The 21,700-nt window shown below is 50.1% G+C and overlaps 1 protein-coding gene and 1 long non-coding RNA gene across 2 annotated transcripts; both read right to left on the reverse strand.

The window, feature by feature from the left end:
* Positions 1-9,347: 9,347 nt before the first annotated feature.
* COX4I2 (cytochrome c oxidase subunit 4I2) lies at positions 9,348-15,793 on the reverse strand. The gene is made up of 5 exons (XM_025986111.2): positions 15,558-15,793; positions 14,396-14,477; positions 12,938-13,102; positions 11,715-11,846; positions 9,348-9,585 (listed from the first exon to the last, which is right to left on the reverse strand). The coding sequence occupies exons 2-5, from the start codon at positions 14,475-14,477 to the stop codon at positions 9,449-9,451; spliced, it is 516 nt and encodes a 171-aa protein (XP_025841896.1). The 5' UTR covers positions 15,558-15,793; the 3' UTR covers positions 9,348-9,448.
* Positions 15,794-16,281: 488 nt separating this feature from the next.
* Positions 16,282-19,880, reverse strand: LOC140595372 (uncharacterized). Its single transcript, XR_011996949.1, has 2 exons — positions 19,537-19,880; positions 16,282-17,492 (listed from the first exon to the last, which is right to left on the reverse strand). It is a non-coding gene; the product is annotated as an uncharacterized lncRNA (long non-coding RNA).
* Positions 19,881-21,700: the final 1,820 nt, after the last annotated feature.

The raw sequence follows: 21,700 nt of genomic DNA on the forward strand, positions 1-21,700 counted from the left end.
GAATTACCTTGATATCAAAACCAAAATTGCAAATGAACCAACTGCAATCTTAGGCTTTAAGGTGAATCCTCATTCCAGGGGCACCTAGATGGCTCAATCGGTTAAGCATCTGACTCTTGATTTCAGCTCAGGTCATGATCTCAGGTTCATGAGATCAAGTGCCTGGACAAGCCCTTCCAGGAGCCCAGCACAGAGCCTGCTTAAGATTCTCTCCCTCTGCCTCTTCCCATCCCCCACTCTTTCAAAAAAAGGTGCTGCTTCTCCCTCTGCCTATGTTTCTGCCTCTCTGTGTGTCTCTCATGAAAAAAAAATAAAAATAAAAATAAAACCTTAAAAAAAAAGTGGATCCTCATTCCAAAAATTCAAATAAATATAATTTTTCTGAAGCAACTAGAGAAACTTGCATACTGACTGGGTATTTGATATTAAGGAAATATTGTTAAAACTTTCATATATATCAGGCACCTGGGTGCTCAGTGGTTGAACATCTGCCTTTGGCTCAGGTCATGATCCCAGGATCCAGAGATCAAGTCCCGAAGCCTATGTCTCTGCCTCTTTGTGTCTCTCATGAATAAATACATAAAATCTTTAAAAAAAAAAACAAAACCTTGCCTATGTCTCTGCCTCTTTGTGTCTCTCATGAATAAATACATAAAATCTTTTTAAAAAAACTTGTATGTATATACACATCAATAGTGTTTTAGTTGTATACATTAAATAGTCCTTACTGTTTAGAGACATACGCTAAAATATTTGCAGATGAAATGATGTGACATGAGTTATTGAAAATAATTCTGGGGTGGGATGCCTGGCTGGATCAGTTGATATAATATGTGACTCTTGATCTCTAGGTTGTACGCTCAAGCTCCACACTGGATGTAGAGATTACTTAAAAATAAAATCTTAGGGGGTACCTGGGTGACAATCGGTTATACATGGCTCTCTTGATTTCAGCACAGGTTATGATATCGGGACTTTGAGACCAAGCCCTGCATAGGGCTCCATGCTGGGCATGGAGCCTGCTTTACATTCTCCCTCTCCCTTGTCTCCCCCACCACTGCCTCACTCTCTCCCTCTCTCTCTGTCACTTTCCTTCTCTAAAAAAAAAAACAACAAAAAAATAAGACTTAAAAAATAAATTTATAAAAACAAATTTAAAATAAATAATTCAGGTGTTGGGATGGGGAAGTGAGTGGGCATGAACAGATAAAAAGATAATTGTGATAATTGTAGACGCTGGGGAGACAAGTGGAGATTGTTAGATTAGTCTTTTCTGCATGTTTGAAATTTTCCATAAGAACTTTGGAGACCACTTATTTTCTTTTCTGTGATCTTCCTGGTTGTGACTTTTGCAACACTTTCTATTTTGTTCTCTTTCTTTTTTATTTTTTTAAGATTTTATTTATTTATTCATGAGAGACATAGAGAGAGAGGCAGAGACATAGGCAGAGGGAGAAGTAGGCTCTGGGCAGGGAGCCCGATGTGGGACTCGATGCCAGGATCCCGGGATCACGACCTATGCCAAAGGCAGATGCTCAACCACTGAGCCACCCAGGCAACCCCATTTATCATTTTCATAATGATTTGTTAGGTTATTGGGGTTAGTTGTTTTTTTATTTTTTATTTTTTACAGAGAATTTTACTATTATAGGATGTTTTGACCCAAATGTTTTGACCTCATGAATGTGTTTATCCCAAGGTTATTTTGACTGTGAGTTTTGGATCCAAATATTTTTATCAGAATTACTAATTTTTTTTTAAGATTTTATTTTCAGGGGTACCTAGGTGGCTCAGTTGGTTAAGCATCCAACTTTTGATTCCGGCTCAGGTCATGATTTCAGGATTGAGATGGAGCTTTGTTTCAGGCTCCATGCTCAGCAGGGAGTCTGGTTGGGAGTCTCTCTTCCTCTGCTCCTCCCCACACTCATGCTCTCTGTCTCTAAATAAATAATTCTAAAAAATATGTATTTTATTTTTAAGTAATCTCTACACCTAATGTGGAGCTCGAACTTACAACTCTGAGATCAGGAGTCATATGCTCCACGGACTGGGCCAGTTGCCCCAGAGTTACACTAATTCTAATGTATCAATAAAGGGCTTTATCTTTTTTAAGAAAGCGCTTTCTTTTTTTTTTTTTAAGATTTTATTTATTTATTCATGAGAGAGACAGAGAAACAGAGAGAGGCAGAGACACAGGCAGAGAGAGAGAAGCAGGCTCCATGCAGGGAGCCTGATGTGGGACTTGATCCCAGGACTCCAGAATCATGCCCTAGGCCAAAGGCAGGCACTAAACCACTGAGCCACCCAGGGATCCCCAAGAAAGCACTTTCTTGAGCAAGCTACATGAAGTCAGTTTTATAGCTCAATCAGTTATTTTATGACCAAAGTTAAATTCTTTCTAATGTTTGCTATTATAAACTTAATTTTACAAAATTATTTTTCATTGCAATCAACTTGGCTTCATGGAGTGAATGCCACCACGAAGATGTGATTCTTCCCCCAGTCATGTTTACCCACATCTCATTTCACTGGTTTTCTGCCACTGTGCATTGTCTACTATTGTCCATTATTTCCATTTGGTCCAATCCTTCAGGTCAAATTTGATTATCTAAATGTCAAAATTGGGGCAGCCTGGGTGGCTCAGCGGTTTAGTGCCGCCTTCGGCCCTTGGCCTGATCCTGGAGACCTGGGACCGAGTCCCATGTCAGGCTCCTGCATGGAGCCTGCTTCTCCCTCTGCCTGTGGCTCTGCCTCTGTGTATGTGTGTGTGTGTCTCTCATGAATAAATAAAATTTAAAGAAAATAAAAAATAAATGTCAAAATTGTCTGTTTGAATTTTAGTCAATATCCAATTTAATGTGGTCAATTTTAGTTTCTATCAGCATAATTTTGTGTTGGTGATTTCTATACCCATCAGTGATAGAATGTAGTATTTGCTCACAATGCTGCCTTGCTCTCCACCGCACGCTCATCATGTGTACTCTGATGGAGGATATTTCTCACTGATGTTGGGCTTGACTGTGGGACAGACTATATTTTCCAAAGATGACTACAACAATATCTCACACCCATCTTACACCTTACATTGTGACCATCAAGTAGGGAAGTCTCTCCCTCTTGAATGTAGGTGGAAGTTTGTGAGTGCCTTGACCCAAAGGATTCAGCAGAAGTGATGCTATGTGTCTTCTGAGGCTAGATCATAAAAACGCAGTACACTTTCTTCTTCTTCTCTTGGAATTCTCACTCTTGGAACCCACCATGCAAACGAGCCCACACAGAGAGATCACCTGGGGATGCCACAAAAGAAGGATGTCCAGTTGACAGCTCCAACTGAGCTGTCCAGCTCAGCCAGCTGACAGCCAGCATCAACCACCAGAGTGAAAACACCTCCAGAAGATTCTGGCCACTGCCTTTTGAGTGTTTCCAGCTGAGACCTCAAACATTCTAGAACAGAGGCAAACAGTAACGACTGTGCCCCGCCTGAATTCCTGATCTACAGAACTGGCGAGCATAATAAAATGGCTGCTTTATGCCACTAAGTTTTGGGGTCATTTGTAATGTAGCAGAAGTAACTGAAACACCATAGGACTTGCTTTGACTGGTGGAATATGGTACTGATTCTGTGTGTGCTAGTTCTGAGCCTGGGCTTTGAGAGCATCACATGTGGCTAACCATCCCCCTGCCCCCTTGGCAGTCTCTGACTTCTGTCAAGAGAAGAAAATGCCCTAGGTGCCCGCTGCTCCCAGAACAAGGAGACATGTGGAATAATTTTGAACTAAACTGTTACAAGGCTGAGTCGTATCTCCTGCAAATTCATCCGTTGAAGTTCTAACTTCCAAATCTCAAATACCTCAAAATGTGGAGGTATTTGGAGACAGGGTCTTGAAAGAGGTGATGAAGTTAAAATGAGGTCCTTAGGAATGCCTGGTTGGGCGCCTGCCTTTGGCTCATGTCACGATCCCGGTATCCAGGATCGAGTACTGAATCGGGTTCCCTGCCAGGAGCCTACTTCTCCCTCTGCCTATGTCTCTGCCTCTCTCTCTCAGTCTGTGTCTCACATGAATAAATAAATAAATCTTTTAAAAAAATAATAAATAAAATAAAATGAGGTCCTTAGGAAAGGCCTTAGCCCAATCTGACTAGCGTATTTATAAGCAGAGGAAATCTGGACAAAGAGACACCGAGGATGCACATGCACAAGCGAAGGTACATGTGAGGACATAGCAAGAAGATGCCTATTTGCAAGTCAAAGTCAGAGACATCAGAAGAAACTAATCCTGCCAACACCTTAATCTTGGACTTCTAGCCTCCAAAACCACGAGAAAATACATTTCTGTTGTTTGAGCCACTCAGCCTGTGGTATTTTGTTGAGGCAGCCCATGATAGTGTGATTTATAATAAGAAATATATATATTTAATCTTAATCCAGTTTCTGGCACAGAGCTCCTAAAACCCTTGAAATTCCCTAAGTGATGAGAGCAAGGAAGGTGTCTCTTCTTATGTTAGCAAGGCGACTTTTCGATGCCAGCTAAGGATTGCCCAGAGAACAAACCATGTGATTAGAGGGTTGGACTTTTAGTCTGTCACCCCCACCCAACCTCCAGGAAGCAGGAGGAGCTGGAGGTTGAATCATCACCCAATGGTCAATGATTGAATCAATCTTGGCAATGTAAGGAAGCCTCCATAAAATCCCCCAAAGGACAGATTTTTCGGAGAGCTGCTGGGTTGATGAACTCATAGAGATGGGGGACAGGGGGAGCAGTGCCTGGACAGCACATGACAGCTCCGTGCCTTTCTCCATGACTTGCCCTCTGCATCTCTTCCATCTGGCTGTTCCTGAGTTCTGTCCTTTTATAAGAAACTGGTAATCCAGTGAGTAAACGGATTTCCTGAGTTCTGTGAGCCATGCTAGCAAATTAATCAAACCCAAGGAGGGGGTTGTGGGATCCTCTGATTTCTAGCCAGTCAGTCAGAAGTACAGGTAACCTGGGCTGGGGACTGGTGTCTAAAACTAGGGGATGGGGCTTCTGCTAGGACTGAACCCTTAACCAATAGAAGCTGATGCTATTTCTGAATTAGTATCAGAATTGAGTTGAATTTTCATATACCCAACTGGTGTGGAGAATTGTTTAGTATAATTGGGTCTAGAAACCCAAAAGACAACCCTAAAAAAACAAGATACTAACCCGGAGCCCAGAACTAAACGTAGCTAATCCCAGCAGAGCCTCAGCCAACCCACAGGCCCCTGAAAGTAGAAATAAATGCTCAAAGTTGTAAGCCACCAAGTTTTGGGGTTGTTTGTTATGCAGCATTATTGTAGGAGAAAAAAACTGACTAGTATAACACCTGATTTTTCCCTTCTCCAGTTTTGGCAATTTTCCTTATTATTCACAATGTGATTCCCTAGTAATTTATTAATATAAACAAATATTACTGGCTGCATCTTCCAACATCTTCAACTATTCTCAAAATTCTTCTGCTGCTAGTTTGGGTCAGAACAATGGGGTCCAAATGTACTACTGAACATTTCTGTAGCTTTTACCCCAATTACCTTCGACTGGCTGTCCATAGTGTTCCTGCCCAACTGGCTGGGAGACCTATTGGTTACAGCTCCTATCTGATCTCTCATACTAAAGCAGTGACTAATAAATGGATCCCTCGATCCAGGTAGATCCCAGGACCAAGGCAGTTGCTTTTCAGATAAAAATCAAATGGGGGATCCCTGGTGGCTCAGCAGTTTGGCACCTGCCTTTGGCCCAGGATGTGATCCTGGGGTCCCAGGATCAAGTCCCACACAGGGCTCCCTGCATGGAGCCTGCTTCTCCCTCTGCCTGTGTGTCTGCCTCTCTCTCTCTCACTCTCTCTCTCTCTCTGTGTGTGTGTGTGTGTCTCTCATGAATAAATAAATAAAATCTTTAAAAAAATCAAATGGATGTTCACTACTCCTCATAAACTGGCCCCAACATACTCCCTCAGATCCATCTTTCCCTGCTTTTCCCCAGACTTGTCTCTTCAGTAAGGGCAGCAGAGCCCACACAGCCCTGTGTGAGTCTCTTACTTCCCCACCTGCCCTAGTTCAGATCTTCCTTCTCTTCTGTGTGATAGCCCAACTGGCTTCATTATTTCCTCTATCATGCCATGGTCCTCACTACCACAGGGCCTTTGCACATGCTTTTCTCTGCCTCTAATGCTGTTCTACCACTCCTTTTACCTAGTTTATACTCAGTCACCTTTCATATCTCAAGGCTGAAGACAGTTCCTCAGGGCAGCCCTCTCCAACTTCTCTAGATTAGATCAGTTTCACTCTGTTGGTCAGTTCAACCATGTACTCCCCCTTCTTAGCACTCATTTGTACTATAATTTATTAGGGTGACCATCTGATTAATGTCTGTCTCCCCATCCCAGAATTTCAGATTCACAGGATTGGAACTGATGACACTTGAATGAGGTCCCATTCACTCTATCTCCCGAGCCTGGTTCATAGTGGATGCAAATATTTATTGATTGAATGAACATTGTTGTCCTGACGGCCCTGCTAAATCCCTCCACTGGCATCTAAGGTGCCCATAGAGATGGCTGCTTAGATCTCTCTTTTTGAGAGAACCTGCTGTAAGGAGAGTAGCGGTATGACCAGTTCTGGCCACTCTTCTTTCAGATCTGCTGCAGTGCTCATGCTGAGGCCACAGTCCCCCTGGACTGCTCCCTGCTAAGGACTGAGCACAGTGGGGTTATTAGGGATGAGTACATTTTGGGCAACACGGGACTCCCTACTGGGCATTTTTTGCTCTGGGGCTCCCCAGTGGCCTGGCCAAGACTTTCACAAAGATCTTGCACTAGCTGGCATTTCTTGCTTCTCTGCTCCAGGCTCACCCTTCAGTATCTGTTCTATCATAATAAACTGGACTCTGAGCATTGCCTCGTTTACAGTGAGATGCCAAGCTTTTCCAGTAGGGGGACCTGGTGGGGGGGACATTTCAGGAGGAAAGGTGTCTTCCCTTTCTGGTTCTGGAATGTTCATAGTGGATGCAAATATGTTGTGTGTGTGTGTGTGTTCAGCAGTGTATGAGGACGTCTGGTGCTCATCTGTCACAGCCATGAGCTCAGTGTTCACAGTCTATCAGCAACTTGCAACTCTGAGGCCTGGGAGCTCTCTTCTTGCAACCCTCCTAATGCAGATACCACGCCCTCCAAGCCTTACATCTGCAAAGGTGCCCCAATCCCACCTGCTCACCAGCCTCAGCTCCCTTGGGCCTCTAAGAGTTGCTTGCTGCTTGCCCAGTGACTGTAACCAGCTCCAGTCCAGGCAACCCAGCAAAGTTCCTTGCCCTGCAGTGGGCTTCAACCACACCTTCTCCAATGAGGTCTAAACCCCAACTTAGGGAAGGCACTTCCCCTCCAACATTATACTTTCTTGGGTTAACCCTCCCAACTCCCACAGTGCTCAGACCCAAAGCACAGTCTGAAGGTCCTCACCACCTTCTCTCCATCTTTCTCCTCTCTATCCTTCACAGACATCACCCCCATAACTCTCCATGTTTAATGTTTTCTTGCCATTCGCTTCTCGGAGGATCCAAACTGACACAGCTTCCGTCACACTTAGAATAAACCCCACCAGGCCCCAGAGAATCTGTTCTCTGCACCAGCCCAACCCTGTCCCCCAGCACACATCTTCCTGCCACTCTCCAAGTCATTCTACTGCAGCCACGCTGGCCTCCCTGAAGTCTCACACACATATGGACCAGGATCCCACCTTGGTGTCTTTGCACTTGCTCTTCTGTCTTTGATGCAAGGCTGTTCCCTCGTGTCATTCACACCTCTTCTCAGAATGCCACTTTCTCTAAAAGGCCTTCACCTACCACCTCCCAATCTCCTTTGAACTCTGTCCCTCCCCTTTTTCTGAGATCACAGGAGAGGGGGCATTCAGGGTGGTATGGCTGTAGACTGTCCCTCTCCTTTTTATTTTTATTTTTAAAAGGTTTTATTTATTTATTCATGAGAGACAGAGAGAGAGGCAGAGTCACAGGCAGAGGGAGAAGCAGGCTCCATGCAGGGAGCCTGATGTGGGACTCGATCCTGGGTCTCCAGGATCATGTCCCGGGCCGAAGGCAGGCACCAAACCGCTGAGCCACCCAGGGATCCCCTGTCCCTCTCCTTTTTATTTTTTATTTTTTTTTAAATCTTTTTTTTTTTTTTAAATTTTTATTTATTTATGATAGTCACAGAGAGAGAGAGAGAGAGAGGCAGAGACACAGGCAGAGGGAGAAGCAGGCTCCATGCACCGGAAGCCCGACGTGGGATTCGATCCCGGGTCTCCAGGATCGCGCCCCGGGCCAAAGGCAAGCGCCAAACCACTGCGCCACCCAGGGATCCCCTTTTTTTTTTTTTTTAATTTTTTTATTTATTTATGATAGTCACAGAGAGAGAGAGAGGCAGAGACACAGGCGGAGGGAGAAGCAGGCTCCATGCACCGGGAGCCTGATGTGGGATTCGATCCCGGGTCTCCAGGATCGCTCCCTGGGCCAAAGGCAGGCGCCAAACCGCTGCGCCACCCAGGGATCCCTCCCTCTCCTTTTTAAAGAGTTGTTTGTTTGTTTGTTTGTTTGTTTGTTGAGGGCAGAAGCAGGGGGAGGAGCAAAAGTAAAGAAAGAATCTCAGACTCCACACTCAGTGTGGAGCCTGACAGAGGTTTCAATCTCATGACCCTGAGATCATGACCTGAGCCCAAACCAAGAGTTAGATGCTTAACCAACTGAGCCACCCAGGTGCCCCTTAACTGTCCCTTTATCCTGCTTTGTTTTGTTTCTTTACAGTGCTCATTACCATTATACTTACATATTCATTTTCCTGTCTCCCTCTGTAAAAGAATGCCTGCTCTATGCAGCCAGAGAATTTGTCTTATTCACTGCTGCACCCTTATGGCCTGGATTAGTACCTGGCATACATTAGGTGCTCAATAAATATTTGCTAATAATTGACTGAATATGGGGTGCCTGAGCTGGGATCGAACCCCACATCAGGCTCCCTTCTCAGCGGGGAGCCTGCTACTCCCGCTCCCTCTGCTACTTCATCTGCTTGTGCTCTCTCTCTGTCAAATAAATAAATAAAATCTTTAATCTTAATTATGGAAAAATAATTGACTATATAAAGGAGTGTCCTCCCTTTCCTAATGCCACAAATCCGTTAAGACTAAGCCCTAGCCCCTACTCCTCCAGAAAGCCCTCCCTGACTGGCTGGGCTCTGGACCCCTGGAAAATGGCTTATTTTTGCCCTTCCTTCACCACACTGCTCAATTTTAGGTATCATGCAGGGTTTGTGGCAGGTGAAGAGTGAGGTGGAAACTGAAGACAGAAGAGCTCAGACCAGCTTTATTGGGGTTAAGAAGAGAAAAATTCCCCCCACAGGCTCTAGGCCAGGGTGGAGCTGCAGGGAGGGCAACCCGGATGCCCAGTCACTTCTTCCACTCCTTCTTCTCATAGTCCCACTGAGAGGCCAGGCCTTGCACAGGGTTACCCTTCATATCCAGGATGCGCTGGAGCTGCTGGGCCTTCCATTCATCCGTCAGGGTGATGGGCTTCTTTGGGAACACTGCAGGGAAGGCAAGGGGTGGGGACAAGGATGGCTCAGGACCCTGAAAGTCTTCCACCCTGTCCCCCTGAGCCACGGTCTCCAGGCACAGGGTTAGGAAATCCTGCACCAAGGAGCTCCACCCCATCCACCCTATCTGTTCCCACACCAGACTTCCTGCTAAAGCTTCACTACAGAGATCTCTGTATTATGGTCCTGGCTCTGCCTTAGACTCACTGTGGGAATTGGGCTAAGGTCTTTCCCCTTTCTGAGCCCACTTCCTTACTATTAAAGTCCAATTGAATAGGAGCACTGATTCAAAGCTGGCCTGGATCCAAATCCTATCTCCACCCTCCCTTGCTGTGTGACCTTGAACAAGTCACTTCATCTCTCTGAGCCTGTTTCCTTCCCCATCAAAAACAATTCCTATCTACTAGGGCTGTAGGGATTGAGTGAGTTGATATGTGTAAAGCAACTGGTACCATGTGGGACAGATATTAAGTATCTAATATATGGTAACTACTATAATTACTAAGTTTGCTCCCACTGACTGGGAAGGGCCCAGGATGGGTAGTTTTTTTTTTTTGCTTCCTAAGAGGGTTGGAAGTAGGAGGTGAGGAAGGGAGGCCTCCTTAAAAATCTAGGGAGGGCTGTACTTAACTAAAAGGCTGAAAGCCCTCAAGAGGCATTTTAGGTGCCTTGATGTGTGAGTCAGGGAAGGCATGGCAGTGGAGCTCCCCACACTGCTCATACCTTGCTCCCTGGTCCATTGGTCCCTGAGGCTGACTCAGCCTGTCGGACCTCCTCACTGGCACTTTCTATCTTGGTGGATAGGAAAGAAGGAAAAGATCCTTATGGCACCTGCCAGCACCAAACACTGGGGTAGACTAGAATTTTTCCCAAAGTCTCCCTCATTTCATCCTCACACAAGAAAGGAATTCCCATGACACTCTTACAGAAGAAGAAAGGTGAGGCCAGTAGAGGTGAAGAGCTGGGGCACAGCCTGCCAGCTATTTCCTAGCATCCTCTCCCCTTCTCCCAGAGCAGGGCTTCTTAAAGCTGAGTGGGCATCAGAATGACTTGGAGAGCTCATTAAAACACAGATTGCGGCAGCCCGGGTGGCTCAGCAGTTTAGCGCCGCCTTCAGCCCAGGGCCTGATCCTGGGCACCTGGCATGGAGTCCCACATCAGGCTCCCTGCATGGAGCCTGCTTCTCCCTCTGCCTATGTCTCTGCCTCTCTCTCCCTGTCTCTCTGCCTGTGTCTCTCATGAATAAATAAATTTTTTTAAAAATCTTAAAAAAAAAAAAAAAAACAGATTGCTGGGTTCTACCCTAAGGTGTCTGACCTGGTAGATCTGGACTGGGGCTGAGAATTTGCATTTCTAAATGTTCCCAAATGATGGCGTTGGTCCAGGGACCGCACTGAGAAATCACTCTTCTGTAGTCATAAGCAGTTAGCAGGGGATGTGACCCTCTAGCTAAAAACTATATTTCCCAACTTCCCTTGCTGCTAGACATGGTCATGTGATCATTTCTAGCCAAGAAGAGGTAAGCAGAAGGGATGTATGCAACTTTTGGATCTTAAAGAGGAGTGCATCCTCCCTTTCCCTGTTCTTGGCTGGAATGTAGGCTTTAATGGCTGGAGTTGGATCAGCCGTCTTATATGGCAAGAAAGGAAGCTGCATGTGAAGAATGGCACCACCAAAGGAGCCTGACATTGCAGAGTCTCCAAACTCTCTCTAGTCTGTGAGAGGAACAAAGCCTGTGTCTTGCTTAAGCTCTTATATGTTGGAGACTTTTATTACAGAAAAAGTAATGATTAATAACAGTAATCAGCAAGAGTACCATTCATGATTATGGGCCAGGCCCTGGCTCGCAGCTCTCTCTCACTAACTCCTTACAAGAACACTGTGGTGTGGACACTAGTATTTTCATTTTATAGATGAAGAAATTGAGGCCCAGAGAGGTAAAGCTTCTATGTCCCAACCCAGGCAGCCATGCTCTGCCCTTCACCCTACACTTTTTGGGGGGCTTTTCAAAACTCTTCAGATAGGTGCCAGCATAGTTGCCTTATAAGAACTCGCTTATAAGAGCTCTGACCACAAGGGCATGGCCCAGGACTGCAGCAAGGTGAGGTGTTGCCACTCACCATAGACCCGCTGCCACCAAATCAGCAGAGCTGTGAATCCAAAAAAGAAGAAAACGCAGCCCATCACTGTCTTCCACTCGTTGGAGCGACGGTTCATCTCTGCGAAGGTCTCATGGAACTGGAGGCGATACACTGGAGGCAGATGAGGTTGTGGGGAAGTAAGGGCCTTGGGTATATCCATTCCAAGGACCCTGGGCCCTCCTCCTCCTGCAGCAGATGCTGCCCATTCAGCAAATTCTTATTGAGCATCTACTGTATGCAAAGCTTGGCCAGGAGCAGGCTCTAAAACTTGGAGTTATTTACGGGCATTTCTGTTGGGCAGGACACATCCTTCCTGTTTCCCAGGGTCAGGTCCCTGCCCTCCCATCCACCTTAACTGCCTCTCTGCTCCATCTCCCTGCACCACTCAGTGACGTCCACAATGCTCCATGCTTTCCTGCTTCCATATCCCTCCCCATGCTCTTGCCACTACCAGGCAACACCCTCCTCCTCACCATTCAAGGCCAGCCAGCACATGCCCTCCTCTGGGAGACCTACCAGGATTCCATCTCTCTCTCTTTAGGGTCCTCACAATCCCTTGGACACACCTCACCTTGGCCACAAAGCCTGTATTACAGTTTTCTGGGTTTATGTCAGTTCCCCCATTGGCTGGGAGCACCCTGAGGGCAAGAACCATCAAGGTGATTCACTCCTGTGTCCCCAGCATCACCTAGCACCTGGCTGTGCACAAATAGTTGACTGAATAAAAGAATAAATGAGCAAATGATGACTTTCATCCCTCAGGTATGCATTTAGATGTTTTGGGATTTCCGGCTGTCTTGGGCAGGGGCCCTTCTTCTTTCTTCTTCTTTCTTCTTCTTTCTTTCTTTCTTTCTTTCTTCTTCTTCTTCTTCTTCTTCTTCTTCTTCTTCTTCTTCTTCTTCTTCTTCTTCTTCTTCTTCTTCTACTTCTTTCTTCTTCTTCTTCTTTTTAAGGCTTTATTTATTTACTTATTTATTTAAGAAAGAGGTAGGGGAGGAGCAGAGGGGGAAGATGAGGGAGAGGGAGAGAGAATCTCAAGAAAATGCAGGGCTTGATCTCATGACCCTGAGATCATGACCTGAGCTGAAATCAAGAGTCAGAGGCTTAACTGACTGAGCTGCCCAGGTGCCCTAGGTGGGGGCCCTTCTTTTCAAAGTCACCACCAGCCCACTCTCCCCAGCCAGCCCCACCCTGACACCTACAGGCCACCTTCTCAGCATGGCTCAGCTGGGTCCAGCTGCCCTTCTCCTTCTCCTTCAGGGCCCGCTGCTCAGCGTTGAGCTCTGTGCAGAAGGGCTCATCAGGCATGGGGTAGGAGCGCTGAGCATGGTAGTTGGTGTAGGGTGGCATCTTCCCCTCGCTGTTGGCTGTGGGCACAACAGAAGAGCTGAGTTCAGGCTGCCCCTGGGACATCCTAGTTCTAACCATAATATTAAAAAAAGGGGGCTGCATTTATTGAGCACTTACTGTGTGCCAGGAGCCATTCTAAGGCCTTCGGATAAGTTGACTGTTATCTCTCCATTTTACAGATGCAGAAACTGAACAGCTAAGTGACTTGCTAAAACTCGCAGAGCAATAAGGAGCATGGCCAGGGCTGTCATTCAGCCCCTGTGGCTTCAAATCTCATGTTCTCTGGGAAGATTTGAGGTGAAGAGGACTTGTCAGGCAAAGGTAACGGGTGGACAAGATGATGGGCAACTGCTCTGCAAACTGTAGGGTGCTATATCTGCATGCCTTTGACCACAGGTCAAGGGCAAGCCTTTGGAGTCAGCCGGTTCCACTCACCCCAGCTCCAGCAAGCCCCTCGACCTCATTGTGCTTCCTCTGGAAAGTGAGGATAGTAAGAGAACCTACCTCATGCTCTTGTGGGAAGATTCAAGATTCTATCCTTGTAAGGATTAGCACAGTGCCTCGCAGTAGATGCTCTGTAAATTATACCACTAGAGGTCAGTTTTACTACTGGCTTCCTTTCCTGGAACTTTCCCTGATGGCCAAGCCCTTCAGGGCTCTGTGTGGGTGTCCAAGACTTCCAGAGCAAGGCTGGACACTAGGAGGGTCTTGATAAACCTTCTGTTTATTGACACCAGAGATGCCCACACAGACGGCATTGGTACTACCTTGCCAGGACAGCATGGAACTGCTTTGGTTCTTTTAATATCTAGGTCTCTGGGCCTCAGTTTGTTCATCTGAAAAATGGAGATAACAGCACAGCATCCATCTCCATGGCTGTCGTAAAGCCTGAGTGTGTTAATCTATGTGAGTGTTGATGACAGCTTGGGGTACATAGTAAGGGCTCATTAAATGTTATTTGTTATTCTCCCAAGGGTCCAGAAGGTCCTTTTGCTATCTGGCTGAAGTCTGTCCTGCTTTAGGTCTCTTTCTTCTGACTGAGGTCTGGAAAGGAGATGCAAGGATCTGCCCGCACCTTCCACCTCAGGACACAAAGGCCTTAGGGGCCTGAGGTTTGGGGGTCAAACCTTGAGGAAGCTTGGAATGAAAGGAGGTGCTGTCAAATTCAAGCTCCATGTCATGGAAGCATATGGCCCAAGACCAAGGAGTAAGATTGTGGGAAATGGTCAGGGGCAGGACCAGGGAGGCCTGCAGGCAGGAACCCACTCCTAATCTCAGAGTTGGACAGGGGCGGGGCGTACAGGTCTTACCAGCACTTCCTGGGCTGTGCATCCCCCGCATTCCAGGTCCAGCTTTCCTCAGCACCAAGCTCCAGGTTGCTCTGAAGGACATCTGCATGTGTGTGTGTGTGTGTGTGTGTGTGTGTGTGTGTGTGTGTTTGTCCTGCCCCACACATGGCCCTCTGCCCCTCAGAGGCCAGACAGAGAAACCGTTTTTCACAGGTGCTATGGGTGTGGGGTCCCAGGATTTCAAGGTCACCCTCATGCCCCGACCCTTCTACTTTCGTCCACTATCCCAATGGAGGTGGATGGGGGTCCTAGACATTTGGTGTCCCCATCCTGGGACCTCAATTAACATCCCAGAAGTGGGAGGAGGCCTAACTCCTCAGGCAAGGTCTCAGCTGTTTGGGGCTGGGGTCCTGGGTTCTGGTTCCAGCCCTGGTTCAGCCAGGCCAAGTTGGGAAACCTCCCTCAACTGTTGCTCCCCTTCCCACAGGAAACTGGGTGGGAGTCTAGGTAGGGAGGGAGCAGGTCCCAGGCTACCTCTTTTCCTCACAGGGCCATCTGCCAAGGTCTCTGCACAGACAGCCTGGCCCCCACCCCTTCCCCCCTAATTAGCTGCCTACGTGCTCACAGAGCCTGCTCTGCTGAAGCTGGTGGGGGAAGGGGACAGGCTGAGCCCAACCCCCTGCTCCCCAGGGAAGTCTCAGGGTTTGGCATCCCAAGGGGATTGGGGGATGGGGAGGGGCTTTAGAGGGGGACAGGGACCAAACTGGGTCAGAGGGAGGAAGAGGAGCACACATCTGGGGAGAGGAAGGGAGTATCCCGCTTCTGGAAAGAAAAAGAGCCCCTCACAACTGGGGAGAGCAAGGGGCACCCAATAATTAGAGAGAAGGAGGAGCTGTACCATATGTGCTGAGAGGGGAGCCCCCACATCTGGGAAGGAAGGGCTCCCCTTCAGTCATAAGTAGGTTGGAGAGCCCCGCATACAGGGAGAGGGAAAGAGCTGTCGCCCCACATGCGGACAGAGGATAATGCTCCCAGAACTCTAATGCTCTCAGAAGACTCTGAGCTTCCAGAAGCCCCCTGAGCCTCCGCCAAGGCAGGAACCACGCCTGCCCTGACCAGTGACCCAAAGTCCCAGGCCAAGCCGCATCCCTCAGCCGCCGGCCTCTCCCACCCGCTCACTCACCTCCGCCGCAGCGCCCAGGGCCACTTAGGTCTGCAGAGCGAGTAACCAGGAACGGAGAAGGGGCCGCAGAGGAGCGAACGCGGCGCCCGCCCCCGGGCCCGCCCCGCAGCCTTTCCCAAGGCCAACCCCTGCGTGGGAACGTCCTGCCTCGCCGGGCGTGGGAGCGCCCAGCCCGCGTCCCTGGGGGCGCCCGGCCCCCAGCCTGGGGAGGGCCACTGCAGAGTGACTCTCTGCCTTGGTTTCTCCGCCCACGGGGGTCCTGCCTCTGGAGGCCCCCAGCAGACAGCGCCTAGGACCTAGCTGGAGGCGTGTCCTGGGCCTGCCCACCCTCCGGGTCTCCTAGTCCCAGGGGCTGGATCACCCTGCCACCACACCTTTGTTCATTGCTGTTCTTTGCACTTGGAATGCTTCTCTTAGAGACTTTGCAGCCCCACCTGTGGCCAACTTTCCAGCCCAGGGTCACTGCCTCCTGCTGCAGGAAGCCCACAAGCATTTAGAATCTGGGAACTGGTTTGTGGTGTACCACCTTGTTCCCATGCCCCCATGTACCCAGGGGAGGTGAAAAAAGCCTCCCTCTCGCGTTCAAATTTTAGCTGTGTGGCCTTCAATAAACGGCCTAACTTCTGAGTTCCTGTTTTATTTTCTAGAAAAGGGAGCTAATGATAGTACTTACCTACATGGCTGCTGTTGTAAAGATTAAATAAGCCAAGAGAAAAGCATCAGGCACATTTACTCAAGAATTATTTATTATTAAGACCTATTACAGCTGGCATTTATTGAGTGTCCGTTGTTTACTGTGTTAAGTGCTTGGGGATATAGAGCCAAAAAAAAAACTCAAACCAGTCCCTGACCTTTTAGTGCTCACAATCCAGTTCCAGACAGAGATATAGGACTGTGCAAAGGCCCAGAAGCAGAAAAAAAAAAAAAAAAAAAAACAGATTCTTTCAAAGAACAGAGAGAGGCCATCTTGGCCTGAAGATGACAGGCAAAGAAAAGAGTTGGAGAGGGACTATGACCTCATAGGCCATACTATGGATCTTAGATTTTATTTTTTAAGATTTTATTTATGTATTCGAGAGAGAGAGAGAGAGGCAGAGACATAGGCAGAAGCAGGCTCCCTGCAGGCAGCCACCCAGGCATCCTCATTTTATTTTAAAGATGAGAGGCTACCAGAAGTAAGTAAGAGAGAGATATGGCTAAATGGAACACAGCATGGGGACGCCTGGGTGGCACAGTGGTTGAGCATCTGCCTTTGGCTCAGGACATGATCCCGGAGTCCTGGGTCGAGTCCCATATCAGGCTCCCTGCATGGAGCCTGCATCTCCCTCTGCCTGTGTCTCTGCCTCTCTCTGTGTGTCTCTCATGAATAAATAAAATCTTTTAAAAAAATGGAACAGAGCATCAGTTTAGGAAATGTGGCATAGGATTGTTAGAATACTAATGGTGGACTGATGAGTGAAGGCTGTGGGTCTCTTCTGTGGCCTGGGTCCAGAGCTTTCTATGTATGCCAGCTCTGGGCCTATGAGATGTGTCCAGTGCCCACCACTGGACAGTGTCCATCAGGGATCCTATACCAGTGAGGCCAAGGGACCCACTCTAGCCAGTGTCTGGATGGAGGGGCTTAATCCCTAGAGGGTAAATGAGCCTAGAAGGGCAGGGACTCAGGGTAGGTGCTAGAGAGACCCTAGGGTGGGTATGATGCACATCTCCATTCTGAACTTCAGCAGCAACAGACACAAGGCTGTGAGAAGGCAGTGTGGGAGTCTCTTGAATCTTCACAACGTGAAACCCTCAGCTCCCAGGACTCGCCATGGAGCTGCTCCTCCCCTCTTCCCACATGACCAAGGAAATTCCAGATTTGAAAGACAGCCCCCTCCCCCTCAAGAGGACCACCTTACCTCTTGGATGCTGAGTAGGGTGTCCTGAAGAGTGGCCCTATGGACAAAGGACAAGGGAAGACCACCTTTCAGGCAACCTGGGGAGAGCATGCCTTAAATCTTGTCAGACCTTTCCAGAGGCAGGTGGGCATTAGCTGCACTGAAATGAGTGGCTGATGTGTAGGCTCTGCTGCTGCCATACCAGTGGCCAAGCTGTGCCATTTATGGGCCTCAGTTTCCCCATCCCTCACAGGGCTTTGCAAGGAAAGGCATTTGGGGAATGTGACCTTCTGTTCTGCCCTTCCCCGCTTCCTCTGTGGGAACTTTAGGCTCCAGATGCTGGGTGATGCTATGATAAGGAACATCTGTAAGAGAAGTTGGCCCCAGGGCCAAAGGTGAGGAGATGGAGGCAGGCCTCGAAAGGCTCAAGATTGATATAGGGCAGTACAACCACCTGCAGGGTAATAGTCCCAAACCAGGGAATAGTCAGACTCCCCTATAAGGCAAGTCACTCAGGAGGCCCCGGCTGAGGAGCAGGAGTCTTCCCTGAGAACCTTGGAGGGCACTAGAAGGGAGGCCTCCCAATGGCGCATTACAGGCTAGTTGCTGTGATGGAGCCTACATGGGAATGCAGGTCGAGGTTGCATAAACATCAAGGATGGGTGGGAGGTGAGAGGAATCTGTCCCTTTCCCCCTGGTCCCACTGCTCTGACCCTTCAGTGGGAGGCGACAGAAAGGGGCAGCTCTCACTCATTTTATCAGATCCAGGGAGCCCCTGAGAGTCTGTCAAGACAAACACCTGAACCTAGGTCTCAGCATCCTGCTGGTAGGACCCCCGACTCCCACTTCCCCCAGCCTATGCAGCTTCGAATTGGACCCACCTCCTGGCCCTCAGCCCAAAGGGAATACCCGGGAAGACCTAGGCCTCACGCAGGACCCGAAGGCAAACGTAGGAAAAGGTGTTGGACAAAACGTCAGGGACCCCTGCCCCACCCCTCACAAGCCCCGGGAGCCTGTTGAAAGGGGGGGGAGCTCTGGAACAGGAGAGGGGGAGGAAAGCGAGGGTGGGCGAGACTTATCCGTAAGGGCAGGTCTGCAGTGTAAGAACTGGGCCAGGGACCGGCGGGGAAACGGAGGCACAGAGCGGTCGGGACCAGATGGGCGGGCCAGGTGAGCAGAGTGGGCTTGGGCAGGGTCGGGAGGCGAGGCCTATCCAGGTCTCCTGCAGAAGGCGGGCTCAGGGCAAGGCCCGCAGGGAGGCGGGTTGCGCCAGCACGAGGGGCCCAGGGCAGCGCAGGCTCGGAGGAAGCCACCCCGAGGTCCGTGCTCCAGGGCCCGTCCTGAGAGCGCTCCCGCAGCTGCGGGCAGCGGCCGGGCCGGGCCGTAAGCAGCGCGCACGCAGGGCTGCCGCGGAGAGGGCCTCCAATGGCGGGGATCTCGGCCCGGGGAACCACGTCTCGTCTGGATTTCGCTGGCACGGGAAGGGACCGCGGGCCCGGCAGGTGGAGGATCGTCCTTCGGGCGGGTCTGACCTCTCGGCAGCGCCTCCGCCCCGCGCCAAAGCCCCGCAGGAGGAGGCGGTGCTGAGGCGGGGCCCGGCTGTGGCCTCCACGCAGCAACGGCGACTGCCCCCCCCGCCCCCGCTCACGATGCGCAAGGGGAGGCGCGGAGCCGCCGAGCTACGCGGGGGGCCGCCCCCTCTGCCCGCCTCTCAGGGCCCTCGGCCCGCCCCGGAGGCCGCCGTCCGCTGGCCCCGCCCCCGCCTCGTCCCCCGCTGCTCCTCCGACCTCCCGCGTCCCCGCCCTCCTCCCCGCCCAGCGCCTCGGGCGGGGCTCGTGCCGCGCTCCTGCGGGGCTCCCCGGCGGCCCAGCGCGCAGCCATCCCCGGCCGCGCCCGGCCGCCGTCCGGTTCGGGTCCCGCGTGGCGGCCAGCGCGGAGGAGCCCCGCGCGGGGGAGGCTGCAGCGGCGGGCCCGTCGCGGGGTCAGCTCTGGCCGCCGGGAGGCAGCGGAGCGGCCCCCACGACCGGCGGGAGAAGGGGGTGACGCTTGGTCAGAACGTGCTGCGAGGAAACCCCGGGGCGGGCCTCATCACCACCCCTTACCTGGGCAGCTACGTACAAAGGACCGGCCAACGGCCCCCCCTTGGCTAGTTCCAGGGGCGGTGAGGCTGGGCCCCGGCGGCCTAGGTCTAGGCTTCTGGTCCCTGCTCCATCCTCTGCCGGTTTCAGTCCCTCTTCCCCGCCTCCCCGCGCCCCCGCCTTGGCCTCGGTTTCCACCTGTTTACAGTGTCAGGCCGAAGCTCTGCTCATGGGCTGTGAAGGTGAATGCCAGGGTCTGAGCAGGGATTCTCCCGGAGGCGCCCCCACCGGTGACTCAGCCAAGCTGCGGGTGGGGCTCTGGGTAGGGCGGGCATCACCTCAGAGCAGCAGCAGCACCACCAGGGAATAGTCCAACTCGACAAAGGGCTAAGGCGGTGGGATCCTGGAGGCTGAGGGGGTCAAACCAGCCCTGGGGTAGGCACAGATCCCTTCAGATCTGCTCTGGGACTCCACACTAACCTAGAACCATTTGCACCTACCGCTCAGGGTCTTCCAGAGCCTTCTGCACTACAGGCCAAATAGGGTGCACAGAGCAGGGGGAGGGGGACGCCTGGGTGGCTCAGTGATTGAGCTCTGCCTTCTGCTCAGGGCGTCCTGGAATGGAGTCCCACATCGGGCTGCTGGAAGGGAGCCTGCTTCTCCCTTTGCCTATGTCTCTGCCTCTCTCATAAATAAATAAATAAAATCTTAAAGAAGAAAAAAAAAAAAAAGAGGAGGTGGAGGGACCTGGCCAAACCCCAACACCTGGGCGAGCCCTTGTCTTCTCTGGGACACAATGGGCTCATGGGCAGGGCCATATAGCCCCTGATGTGGCCCAAGCATTTGTGGGGACAGCCTTATGGCCTCCTTGAACCTTCATTAGCACCCACTGACCTCCCAATAAGCTCCTTAGCCTGATTTTTTTTAAAGATTTTATTTATTTATTCATGAGAGACACAGAGAGAGAGAGAGAGGCAGAGATACAGGCAGAGGGAGAAGCAGGCTCCATACAGGGAGCCTGACGTGGGACTCAATCCCGGGACTCCAGGATCACCCTCTGGGCCGAAGGCAGGCACTAAACCGCTGAGCCACCCTCGTGTCCTTGGGACACTATTTTCAAGCCCAGCCATGCTGTGAAGAAGCCACATAGCCCATGTAGTGAGAACATATGGAGAGGTCATCCGTAGGTGTTCTGGCTGGCAGACCAGCTTAGGTGCCAACCCACAGCCAGCCTCAGCTTCTAGTCATATACATCTCCAGATGAGGCCAGTCCCCAGCCCTCACAGGCTCCCCCAGCCACCAAGTCTTCCCAGCTGAGGCCCCAAACACGTGATGCCCAGACAAGTCATCTCTGCTGTGACATTTCTCAATTCCTGCCCACAGGATCCATCAGCATCAGACAGCTGCTTTACAGACTGAGTTTTCAGGTGGGTTTTGCTGTTGTTGTTTTATAAAAATACTTGTTTCTTCAAGTAATCTCTATACCCAAGGTGGGGGAGGATCTCCCAACCCTGAGATCAAGAGTTGCATACTCTTCTGACCAAGCCAGTCAGGCACCCCTCAGGTTTGTTCTCTATGATAGTAACCACAGCAGTTAACAAATGGTATTTTGATTTCCACATACCTGACCCCTCATTTGATGCGGTTGTTTCAGAATTTAGGCAAGAAAGAGGTTATTGGGACGCCTGGGTGGCTTAGCAGCTGAGTATCTGCCTTAGGCTCCTGGCGTGATCCTGGGTCCAGGGATTGAGTCCCATATCCGGCTCCCTGCAAGGAACCTGCTTCTCCTTCTGCCTATGTCTCCGCCTCTCCCTCCCTCTCTCTCTCTCTCTCTCTCTCTCTCTCTCTCTCTGTCTCTCATGAATAAATAATAAAATCTTCAAAAACAAAACAAAACAAAAAAAACCTACCTCTGAGAGCCTGCCCCTGACATTGTGCAAGTGCCCTTCCTAATCGGTCTACATCTATTTTCTTCCCAGCACTTTTTATTTCCCAAAAGTACACACAGAAACTCACAGGCTTGGGACACCTGGGTGGCTCAGTGGTTGAGCATCTGCCTTCAGCTTGAGTCGCAGTCCCGAGGTCCTGGGATCAAGTCCCTGTATCAGGCTCAAAGCAGGGAGCCTACTTCTCCCTTTTCCTGTGTCTCTGCCTCTCTGTGTCTCTCATGAATAAATAAAATCTTTTT

Source organism: Vulpes vulpes, chromosome 14 (assembly GCF_048418805.1).
Source record: "Vulpes vulpes isolate BD-2025 chromosome 14, VulVul3, whole genome shotgun sequence".
NCBI lineage: Eukaryota > Metazoa > Chordata > Mammalia > Carnivora > Canidae > Vulpes > Vulpes vulpes.